Source organism: Rhododendron vialii, chromosome 7a, assembly GCF_030253575.1.
Source record: "Rhododendron vialii isolate Sample 1 chromosome 7a, ASM3025357v1".
Taxonomy (NCBI): Eukaryota; Viridiplantae; Streptophyta; class Magnoliopsida; order Ericales; family Ericaceae; genus Rhododendron; species Rhododendron vialii.
The window spans coordinates 36575742-36588269 of record NC_080563.1 but is presented as its reverse complement, the minus strand read 5'-3'; the positions used below and the strand labels follow the sequence as shown (position 1 = coordinate 36588269).

Genomic DNA, 12528 nt, shown 5'->3' with positions numbered 1-12528 from the left:
GTTAAATTTAATTATGGATTAAATAAATAATCAAATACTAACATGACACATTTTAATTATTAATTTTGATTATTATCATTGCGGATGCTCTTAGGATCAGAATTTCTCAGCATTTGGTTTCTCTTCTGAAAGGGAAAAGAAATTGCAGGGTATCTTGTGAATAAGCATAAACAAGAGGGGTTCTTCCTTAAACACCCCACTGTCAACACTACACAAAAATCCAAACAAAAGCAAATAAAAAAAATTCCAAAATAAAAAAGACAAGCTTTTTCTGAAGAGAAAACCCCCAAATAATGGAGGTGAGGAGTGGGGAGCCATTGGATTTTGCAGATGAGAGAGAGAGAGAGAGAGAGTGTGTACTAGAGAGAGAAAGAAAGCCTTGTAGAATCCCAATGCACAGATAGATAGAGAAACCTCATAGAAATACAAGAATACAGATAGAGAGAGAAGAGAGAGAAGAGAGAGAGACATGGAGAGACAGCTGAGAGTGTCTACTGTGTGGACTCTCTGAGCTCCTTGTCACAACCCCCAATCAATCTCAACAGATGTGGAGAGAGATACAAAAAACAATTCCCCTCCTCACTAATCCTATGTACTAGTAAAAAACCCCATCTTGTATCTCTCTCCACATGGACCACATCTCTCCTCCCTCCCTCTCTCTCTAGAATCTCATGATGCCTTGATCCAAAACCTAGATCCCTTGCAATTTCCCGACCATGAGAGAAGATCCATCCGGCGGCGGCATAACGCCGTCGCCGTCAGATCGAACAGCTATCCTGACGGACTACATCTCGCCGTTTCCCGACCAGATCCTCGACAACGTCCTCGAGAACGTGCTCCACTACTTAACCTCCCGCCAGGACCGAAACTCCGCATCCCTGGTGTGCAAATCGTGGTACCGTGCGGAGGCCCTCACCCGATCCGACCTCTTCATCGGCAACTGCTACGCCGTCTCCCCCCGCCGCGCCACGGAGCGGTTCCGCCGTGTGACGGCCGTGACCCTGAAAGGCAAACCCAGGTTCGCCGACTTCAACCTTATGCCGCCGCAGTGGGGCGCGCACTTCGCCCCCTGGGTCAACTGCATGGGCCAGCGCTACCGTGCGCTGGAGAAGGTCTGCTTGAAGAGGATGTCGGTCAAGGACGACGATCTGGAGCTGCTCGCGCATTACTTCCCCTTGTTTAAGGAGCTCGTACTGGTTTGCTGTGATGGGTTTGGGACCAGTGGGCTCGCTGTGGTTGCCAACAAGTGCAGGTATACATACATACCTTTTAGGGTTCTTCCGAATTTGAGTAAAAGCTTCATTTTGGTATGAAAAGTATGAAGCTTTTACTCAAATTTATGCTTAGATTGGATCTAAGCATAAATCTGGTTGCTAATATTGCCAGGTATAGACCTTTCATCTTTCCGAATTTGAGTATGAATCTTTTACTCAAATTTATAAGCATAAATCTGGTTGCTAATAAGTGCAGTTATACCTTTGGGGTTTCGATATAGATCTGTTCATTTTTTTTTTAGATTTTTTTGTTGAGTTTCTTTCGCCTGATTCGTGTTTATTGAGAAAGATCCGTAAAAAAGTTTGCTGCGGTAGGAAGCAAGGCCTTACTCAAGATTTAGGGCCCGGGATTAGTTGCTCCCTTTAATCTAGAATCCGAGATTAGTTGAGATGCGCGTAAGTTGACCAGATCGGCGGTTATGAAAAGTAGAAGATTCATTGAAGTTTGAAATTGCCATGTTGGGCTAAAACTTACTCTGAGTTTGCAGGATCGACTGTCACCGCTGGTAAAAGATCCTTGGGTCAATGGAGGTTTTTCCGGTAGTGAAATTTTGGTGGGTTGGGATTAGTTTGGTTGAGTTGTCGGTAAGTTGGCCCGTTAAATTCAGGGTCTGGGTTGAGGGGTGTGTAAGTTGACCCGATCACTGGTTGTGAACTAAAAAAAGATTCATCGAAGTTTGAAATTAGCTTGTGTTTTCTTACTAAGTTGTTCAATGTGCATATACTTTTACCTTCCTTGGTTCTATGAACAATTAAGTTCTCCATTTGGTGTGATTCTGTTGAAAAGGATTGTAGCTCATCTTTTGTTCTCTTAATTGGATGAGATGTTTCTTGAAAGGTTGGTGATGCCTCCATTTGTTTTGCATCAATTAATCTGAACACTGATTTATACATTGTGGGGCTTTCCTTGGAACTAACTGGAATCACTGGATGCTTCATTTAGATTCATGTGAAAGTGCAATGGGTAAGGCTCTGTTTGGATTTCAATGGGAGTAAATTGACATACATTATTTTTCAATGGGAGTAGCTCAAGTATAGGTTTTGAAGTTTACGTATGGATTTTTGATGTTGAGTTTGTGAGCTTTATAATGATAGATTTGGAATGATTACTTGATAGGAGCAATTTGTAATCCTTCACTTTAGACATTGGAATAGTGTGTGTGTTTCTGCAATGTAGTGTGTATCAGTTATCACTCCACTTTAAGAGTTCTATTGAACTCTTGTAAGGTCTTAAGTGGGAGAAGATTTTGATTTCCTTGTCAATCTTGAAATGATTTTATCGCAGGAAACTTCGAGTGCTTGATCTTATCGATGACGAGGTTAACGACGATGAGGTTGATTGGATTTCTTTTTTCCCGGTGGGCGAAACTTGTCTTGAGTCTCTAATCTTTGACTGCATTGAATACCCAATAAATTTCGAGGCATTGGAGCGACTGGTGGAAAGATCTCCTTCATTGAAGAAACTTAGACTGAATCGTTATGTTAGCATCGGGCAGCTTCACCGCTTAATGACTCGAGCTCCACGGCTCACTCATCTTGGTACAGGATCATTTAGTCCTTCAGAGAATGTCGTTCACGGAGATCAGGAACCAGATTACGCCTCCGCTTTTGGTGCTTGCGGCAGATCGCTAGTTTGTCTCTCAGGTTTTAGGGATATCGTTCCGGAATATCTCCCTGCGATCTACTCGGTCTGTGCTAACATCACCTCCCTAAATTTTAGTTATGCCAACATCACCGCAGAACAATTTACACCAGTCGTACGCCACTGCCACAAACTCCAGATTTTTTGGGTATGTAGTTGATTTGTTTGTGTATCTTAAATAATCAGGTTTTTTTGGTATGTGGTAGATTTGTGGGTGTGAATAATCTGAGTTTTTGGTTACATGGGAGATTTGTTCTTGCATATTAAAGTGAATTGAGCTTCTTTTAGTGAAGGCTTGCTTTCTATGTCTACAGGCGCTCGATTCGATACGTGATGAAGGACTTCAGGCAGTCGCCGCCACATGCAAGGATCTCCGCGAGCTTAGGGTTTTTCCTGTCGATGCTCGCGAGGATAGTGAGGGCCCCGTTTCTGATGTGGGTTTCCGTGCAATTTCTGAGGGATGTAGGAAACTGCAATCAATTCTATATTTTTGCCAGCGAATGACGAATGAAGCAGTGATAGCCATGTCAAAGAACTGTCCTGACCTTTTGGTGTTCCGTCTTTGCATAATGGGGCGTCGTCGCCCTGACTACATTACAAAAGAACCCATGGATGAGGGTTTTGGAGCCATAGTCAAGAATTGTAAGAAACTCACACGACTTGCAGTATCTGGTTTACTGACCGATAGGGCCTTCAGCTACATTGGACAATATGGGACACTGGTTAGGACCCTTTCCGTTGCTTTTGCTGGAGACAGTGACATGGCACTGAAATATGTGCTCGAGGGATGCCCTAAATTGCAGAAGCTTGAGATCAGAGACAGCCCATTTGGAGATTCGGCTTTGCGTTCCGGTTTGCAACATTTTTACAATATGAGATTTCTATGGATGTCTTCATGTAGGTTAACTCGACAAGCTTGTAAGGAGATTGCTCAACAATTGCCCCATCTTGTGGTGGAAGTGATCAATGGGAATGTGGAGGAAGAGGTGAAAGATGACTTTGTTGACATTCTATATATGTATAGGTCCCTAGAGGGTCCAAGGGCTGATGTACCAAGCTTCGTGAGCATCCTATAGACTTGCTCAGTGGGAAAATCCTATAGACTTGCTAAGTGGGTTTCTTTCATGACCCACGATTTGTTTCTCTCTGAAACGACACAAGAAGCTGCTTATGTTCTTGGCTTGAGCTTATTGGACTGCATTCAAAAGCCGAAGCGCTCTAAAGGAACCTATGGTTCATCGAGACGACATATGGAAATGAGCTTAATGGGGAAGATGATTGTCTCTGATGGGATTCAACAATCCCATGTTGTGTTGGTACGCATTTGAACTTTTTTTTTTTTTTTTTCCCTTATGTTTCCCTCTGCATTGTTATTCATTTTCATACAATGTAGTTTTCTTCTAGAGTTAGCGAGGAGGAGGAGGAGGAAATCGTTCAGCTGCATTTAAAGATTGATTAGTTATTTGTTATGTACTATTACACTGGATCATATTTGTTGAGGGTCCTGAAATTCAAAAACTATTTGTTCTGATCCGTTATTCTCCCTTCCAGTAAAATTGAGTCCTCTTGTTATCCAGTTTGGTATTTTAGTTTTTGAAGTCTTGAAGCTGTAGCTCGTGAGAACTAATGCATGCCCATAATGCTAAATGTTTATTTTCTGTTTCTGTATTTATTCTCAGCTGTGTAGTTACTTTGAGCAAGTTACTTCATGAGCCATTTTGGTTGCCAAAATCAGAATTTAGCAAAATATATATATTACAAAGTGGTGCTGCACCCAAAGTTGCTGCCAAAAAATGGAAACGTCATATTTGTTGCCAAATTTGGCAAATCATTTAAACAAGGATTAAGGATATGGCATCGAAAGATATAGGGATTTGGATCCGCTCCGGTCCAAGTTTTGGACCGGAGAAGACTGTCCAAATTTATACCGTCCAATGATGCAATCAATGGTTCGGATTTGCTCAAAGAACCATTGATGTTTGTTCCAGGAACGAACTGTTTCGTCCTGGATTGTGGAGGTTCCGATCCCAAATATGGGACCTTTGCAATGCAATGGTTTGAATTTGTGAATGTGTCAAAATTATACTAAACCGGTGCAGTTTCATGATTGTTATTTATCTGGTAGAAGAATTTGTATTTACTTTCAGATATTTGTTGATCTTACCGACTTGGACATGGGGATGCTACCGAGAAGTTTCCTGTTAAAGCGGGTGCAGAGCGGTCGATCCAGCCGTCCATCTCCGCGCGGACAGCTCGGATTCAATTTAAGCGCATATAAATTGAATACAAATTTGAACCGCTCATTCTTCGGTTAAGATCCGAACTGTTGATTGCCGATATGCGTTGTTCTCAGCACCTGACTGTTGAATTCGAGTGTGAGCAAATGGGTAATAAAAGCCAAATATGCAAATGGACCATATGGTTGAGGGAGGTTGGTTGTGTCTTTTGCCTTTTTCTGTTTGTGGAATGATCACCTTGATAGTGAGACCCATTTAATGATGTGAGGGAAAAGGAGTATTTTTTTTTGTGAGGAGAAAAAGTATTTTGTACAAGTACAAATTGCATGGACCTTGTGGGTCCCACTTTCTTCTTTTTCTCCACCCTATGGACGGTCCTGATTCTCTCTCTCACATCCATCTGTGAGAAGGACCCTCTCCACACTGGAAACAGAGCTCGTGTAAAGTCCATAGATTTTGGGTGGTACCTTTAATCATGATTTGGTATTTTGGTCTTTGGCTCTTTTAAGTTGGAGGGTAGCTTGCAATTCTTTCCATATTTGTTGGGACTAACATATCCTCTTCCCTTTGAGTAGATGAGATCCGTTCTGTTCAAGTTCTTATTTTTTAAGTATTTATTTTTTGTTTTACGAGACAATTCGTTTTTTTACAATACTTTTTTCCCATCTTTTTCGGGTTTATTCTTGTTTAGATGATTTTTAAGATTTCGGCTGCCCGAACTTACTGAGACCTGTCAAGTAGGATAAAATCTTAATTTCTTGCCTTTCCTCCCAAAAGTACAACATGATTAATGATCAACTATGTCTAGCCCTTATCTTCCACAAAAATGTTAACCTCTGACCTAGCTATCAATATCTGATAGAGTTGATTTTTTTTTAAGAAAAATACTCTTTTACGGTACCTAAAGTACGACCCATTTTGATCACCGTTGTAGGTCCGTGGTAGATTCATATAACTGTCTAGAAGTAGAGCATAGGGGACTGAACGGGAGCCTAGTATGGAGCTTATACAGATAAGTATATATTTTGGGCATATATGAATTATATGTGGTGGTGAACTCTGCCTTCTTTGTTGGTGTGGTCTCTGGCAAGATAAAGTAGGAGTAAAAGATAAGCTTATCAAAGTGGGATCTGACTGTGCCATACAACTAAGTGATGGGAAACAAGTTTGGCTTCCCTTTCCTCTCTAAACCATTCATAGGTGCAGGTGGACCAAACCCAATGTGTTTTCCCCTCTGTCCAAGATCTCTCTCTCTCTCTGTTTTTTTTTTTTTCCTTTCTTTTTTCGTTAAATCTAATCTACTTTATCTTAAAAGACTTGAAAGGGAGATGTGTGTTTACGGAAATCGAACTTTGATCATAAGCATGAGAGTATAAGAGAAGCATCAACTGCGCCGCGCTGCTCTCTCTCTCTCTCTCTCTCTCTCTCTGATTAGACGATCAAGAATGTCCGGGCCAACTTACGTGCACCTCGACTAATCATCTCCCTGTCCAGTCAAAGGCAGTCATCCACACAGGAGGACTAGGAAATTCACAAGAAATTACATTCTTGCAACTTGACCCTACGAATCGAATCCTAATCGACTGTGTCGGGAGCACACTCGCCAACAACCAACCGGACTAACCCGGGTCCCCCCTTGTCTCGTTGAGTGTCATCCGGATCGGGTGATGCAGCAAAAGGGAGGGCCAGTATAGGACTGGATAAGATGAAGAATGTGGTGCTGCAGAATTGAACTTACGAAAGGATTTTTGATTTTGATTTTTCAGTTCTTGGCTTTATCCTCGTTGCTTACAGTGGGTACAGTGTAGCGGACGACTTTTAAGCTTTTCCTCTCCTTCTTTTTTTCTGTGGCATTTATCTTGACAGAACTGGCCCCCCTTAACTATCTGCATTTATCTTGACAGAATCTGGGCCGTTCAAAATATGTTTCCAAATCGGAAAAGATTAAACTGGATTAATTTCAGTTTTTGAGATCTCATCGATCTGGGATTCGTTTTGATGATCAGAAACCGTTTTAAGGGCTCACAAGTTCATCATGCGAGAAATGACTCAATAGACAATCGAATAACAAGTGATCAATTCACATTAATCTTGGATGAATGAGTTTTGAATCAGTGTACGTCGTAGTCTTCTTTCTTCATAATAAATGTGTTTGCATATTATGTTAATCGAATAACAATCGACCCAATAAACTAATGTACGAGACGAATGATTTTAATCGTCTAAATAATTTTAAGGATCTTTTAAAAAAAATATATATATATATACTAGTAATAAGCATTGATCTCAGTAATGAATTCATTTACGAACGAACTAAAGAGGTCCAAGAGGACTCTCACAAATTTCATGCATCACCCAGTTACTGACGATATACAGCTTTTACATTATGCTAGTGCCGATTTTAATTCTCCATATATTGTACCTTTATTTGTTCTGTTGTGTTGTATTGTTTTTTCATGAGAGATGCATTGGTACAGATATACTAGTACATACCCCGTGTACAAACCAGTTTTGAGCCCATTTTGGGTTTCAAAAAAAATGATCCAAGCCGCTCATTTTGTTTAAAGTATTTTATTCAAGATTCCTGCAAAAAATAAGGTAAATCGGATATTGGTAGTGGCGTTTACGATGCATCCAACTTTGTTCCAAAATTCATGCTAGAATTCTGAAGCAAAGTTGGATGTATCGCAAACACTCGTAACGATATCTAGTATAGCTTATTTTTTGTATGGACCCTCAACAAAATATTTTAAACAAAATGAGTAGATCGGATTATTTTTTTGGACTCAAAACTGATCTGGGTACAGATTTTTTATCTGTACCTTTATAATTTCTGTTTTTTCATCGGATATTGGGATAATTTTATTAGGTGTTATGCATGGGGCAATAATAAAAGTCTCAAACTTAGGGCTTGTTTGATAACCTAAATTCAGCACTTAATACTGAATCAATTAAGTAATAAGTGATTCAGTAGGTTTGATAACCACATTTAATATTACTTAACAAATTAAGTACCACTTAAAATTTAGGCTAAAAAATTGAAAAAAATTAAGTAGCTTTGAGCTACTTAATTCTGGCTGAATTTTTGTGCACTTACATTCAACCGTCATACCACCACCACAGCCACTTCCACCAACACCTCCACCACTCCACCACCACCACCACTACCACAACCTCCACCACTCCACCACCACCACCTCCACTACCACTACTCCTCCTCCACCACATCACCACCACCACCACCACTCCCTCCACTACCACCACCACCACCACATCACCACCACCAACTCCACCACCACCACTTCCTCCACTACCACCACCACCACCAGCTCCACCACCACCACCACCAGCTCCACCACTCCACCACCACCACAACTCCACCACAACCACCACCGCTCCTACCACCACCACCACCGCTCCACCACTCCACCACCATCACCACCACCGCCACTCCCCCACCACTACCATCACTCCACCACCACCACCACTCCACCACCACCACCACCACTTCCTCCACTACCACCACCACCACCACCACCACCAGCTCCACCACCACATCACCACCACCACCACCACTCCACCACTACCATCATTACACCACCACACACCACCGCTCCTACCACCACCTCTACCACTCCACCACCATCACCACCACCGCCACTCCACCACCACTACCATCACTACAACACTACCACCACTCCACCACCACCACTACCACTACCAGCACTCCTACTACCTCCCCCACTCCACCACCATTACCAAAAGTATATTGTGACCGTTAGTAAATTAAGATAAAATTGGAATAAAATTAATTCATCATTTTTTTAATTCAGTACTTAATATATTTATCAAACAGCTTTTCAGCTTAAAAATTTCAGCATTCAGTTTCCAGTACTTAATTTTTCAGCTTTCAGTTTCAGTTTTCAGTTTTATCAAACAGCCCCTTATACTAAATACTTATATGGGTCAAATATATAAGTCTCAAACTTATACTTCCAATAATAGAGATTTGTTAAATTCAACGGTTCGTAGGCCATTCCTATCAAAAGGGTTGATTGAGACCAACGCCAAAACAATATAGTAGGTTTTTTTTTGAAAAAAAAAATTGAATAAATATATGTCTAGATTTATAAATATTGGAACGGTTCCGGATACACCTAAAAAAACACTTCATAGTTTCCGATCAAATTTTGATGATCTGAGCCGCTCAATGTGATCAGAACGTGATTTTAAGAGTACATTCAAGAAATTAGCAAAAAAAATGACCAGAAAGGGCTTGATTTGAACAGTTTTTTATTGAACGGTTCAAATAAAAACTGCTCAAATCAAGCTTTTTCCCGGTCATTTTTTTTGCTAATTTCTCACTGGCACCCTTAAACTTACATTCTGCACATATTGAACGGTTCGGATCATAAAAATTCAATCGGAAACTATGAGATTGAGATTTTGGGTGTTTTTTTTGGTGTACCTATATATATAAATCGGGGCGGTTCCGGGGACACCTAAAAAAACACCTAAAACAACACCCCATAGCTCCCGATCAAATTTTGATGATCCGAGCCGCTCAATGTGATCAGAACGTGATTTTAAGGGTACCCGTGAGAAATCAGCAAAAAAAATGACCGGGAAGGGCTTGATCCGAACAGTTTCGAACGGTTTTTTATTGAACGGTTCAAATAAAAACTGCTTAAATCAAACCTTTCCCGGTCATTTTTTTTGCTAATTTCTCGCGGGCACCCTTAAAATCACATTCTGCACACATTGAACGGTTCAGATCATAAAAATTGGATCGGGAACTATGAGAATGAGATTATGAGTGTTTTTTTGGGTGTTTTTTTAGGGTGTCCATTGAACCCTTAAATAAATAAATATATATATATATATATATATATATATATATATATTTATATATATATCTGTAAATAATTTTTTTTTTTGAATTAATAGAATTTGTACAAAAGATTTGGTGAAAATAATGTGTGGAGATATTTTTTGTGATATTTCACCCGTCAACATTATTTATTTCGATTTTCTCGTTTTGGTTATATTTTTCCTGTTGGTATATCCTGTTCCCACTTACAATATCCTTGTGTAAATTGTGTAATCTTTGTGGAAAATGACGTCCACAATAATGACCGGATACTCTCAAGTCTCAAAAAAAAGCATCTTCCAATCATGCCCGTCCAATCTATTCCCATATGTTCTTTTTACAACATAGGTGTTCGGGTCAGCTTTCGCGCACCTCAACTCATGGTGGACGCACACGTCTTATATGAATAGATGTGTTCTCCTGTTAGGAGTCTGATCCGCCTGAGGTCTTCCAGTGTGCGCGTAAGGCCCAATTTGTTGGGGAGTATCCACAGAGTCCGAACCACATTACATAGACCCAATATACACTGAATGACCAATTATTTTTCTATTTATTCGATGTAGACTCAATCTTTACACATGTTCCTAACGTCTCCTCCTTGGTAACTATTCGGAATAGTCACTAGTTGGCCTAAGGAGTGGGAGGGAAAGGAAGAAAGAAGGTGGCTAGAGTTCTTTTCTAAGATTTGGGTATCGGACAAGGTGGATATGGGTAGTATTTTGCCCAAAATTATTCTCAAATCAAAATTGATACTTCACAAAAACAATTTTTAAGCAATTTCCAAAAGTTATTTTTAGCATAACTGCGAAAAAAGATGTGATAAATACTAATTTGACACCACTTTCGAGGCATGAGAATCATATATTAGATTCTTCAATATGAACCGTCGGATTGAAATGTCTATAAGTCTAACTAGAGAGAATTCAATTTCTTAGGGCTTGTTTGAAAGTTGTGGAAAGAAAGAGAAAAGAAGAGAAAACTTTACAAAAACATTTCGATCCCTTCTCTCGTTTTGTTGACAAATAGAAAAAGAGAAGAAGTAAAGAAAAACAGAAAAACAGACCGTAAATTTTTCTCGCAACTTTCTTTAATTTTGTTTTTAATCACATTCATGAATGGGAGCAAAAGTTCCAACCACTAAAGTACGCTAAAGGCCCCGTTTCTACTAAAAATTTTGTATTATAATTTATTGGCTTTTGTGAAGCTGCTTATACGTACTAAACTAAAACATTCAACATATTTTTTTCGACTAACTCAACACATTTTCTACAACTTTTAGTTTAGTAGAAAAAACTTGACGTTTATGGGCTACAAGAAATAGTCCATAACTTATCGTCCGCTTAGCGAAAATACCCCTAAAATTAGTTTACAATGATACATATGAAGGTTTGTTAGCAATATTTTCCATGATTAATCTTTGGTCTACCAATCCAAATGACTTGAAATAATTAATGGCGTCAGTATATGTTGTTATTACTAATAAAGTTTTAATTATACTTTTTCATAACTTACTTAAAGACTTTAAATAAAAGTGGTAAATATGTTCGGTGCAACTTTATGTTAAAAATAAAATATTAAAATTTTTTAGTGAAATAATTAGTCGTAGAATAGGTTATTACCCAATAAGAGTGTTTTATGGTTAAATGTCCATAAGCTAAAAAATGCAAATTAGAGCTTAAATTATCTCACTTGTTTGGGTCCAGTTAGAAAAGGTAAATAAGTGATTGTTGATAATTGCTTTCGAAGAGGCAAACCACATTCATTTATCTTCTTTATGTAAATAAGCTAAATAATCTAGCTATAAATACTAACAAAGTGTTTCTCTCTCTAACCAAGGGCATCTCTCTTAAAACCTTAGCCACCTCTCTTCCTTCCCCTCCCTTTCCCTAGGGTTTTCATGACCCTTATGCGGCGACGGGAGGACAGGACTTAGCTTTTCATGGGTGATTTCTTCCTTTATAGTGATGAATTTTCCCGCTTTCAATGATCCCTTCTTTTAAATAAGGATTTTTTCCCTCGATCTCAAACTGAGAGTTTCTTCATTGTATTCCATCTTTTTCTTTCTATTGGCTTCCCCTTCATCAAAGGTGCAGGTCCAGATTTCGACAGTGGCAATGCTGGTGGTACTCTGATGAAAGGCAGTGGTGGTGGCGGTCCAATAACAAATCAGATCTTGCCAGCCTCGCCTTTACGGGTGTTTGGATTTTTAATCAGTATGGATTTTCTTTTGTGCATATGAGTGAGAAATGGGGTGGCCCATTCTTTGGCTAGGAAACATAGTAGTGGTTTATGTGTGTACCTAGAAAGGCTACCCTCGTTTGTGGCTTCCAATCCTCTTATTAAGAACAAATGTTAGTATTAGGTGATTATCTTGTGCACATGTATTTCCTATAAGGGCGTGTTCCACTAACTAATAATTGAATGTAATGTATTGTGAAAGAATAACATGTTTCGTAAAACGGAAAATAAAATATTTAAAAAATAAAAACCTTAGTACATCGGGGC

At 39.5% G+C, this 12528-nt stretch overlaps 1 protein-coding gene across 1 annotated transcript; it reads left to right on the top strand.

Moving 5' to 3' along the window:
- The first annotated feature begins 283 nt into the window (after window positions 1–283).
- LOC131332282 (transport inhibitor response 1-like protein) lies at window positions 284–4580 on the top strand. The gene is made up of 3 exons (XM_058366414.1): window positions 284–1252; window positions 2560–3064; window positions 3231–4580. Exons 1-3 carry the CDS (start codon window positions 717–719, stop codon window positions 3990–3992), a joined length of 1803 nt encoding a protein of 600 aa, XP_058222397.1. The 5' UTR covers window positions 284–716; the 3' UTR covers window positions 3993–4580.
- Window positions 4581–12528: the final 7948 nt, after the last annotated feature.

What these genes read in the sequence shown, in the direction of transcription:
- LOC131332282 (XM_058366414.1), top strand. Translation starts at nt 717, where the DNA reads ATGAGAGAAGATCCATCCGGCGGCGGCATAACGCCGTCGCCGTCAGAT. An exon ending in GTGGTTGCCAACAAGTGCAG is followed by an intron (nt 1,253 to 2,559) that starts GTATACATACAT and finishes ATTTTATCGCAG; the next exon opens with GAAACTTCGAGTGCTTGATC. An exon ending in ACAAACTCCAGATTTTTTGG is followed by an intron (nt 3,065 to 3,230) that starts GTATGTAGTTGA and finishes CTATGTCTACAG; the next exon opens with GCGCTCGATTCGATACGTGA.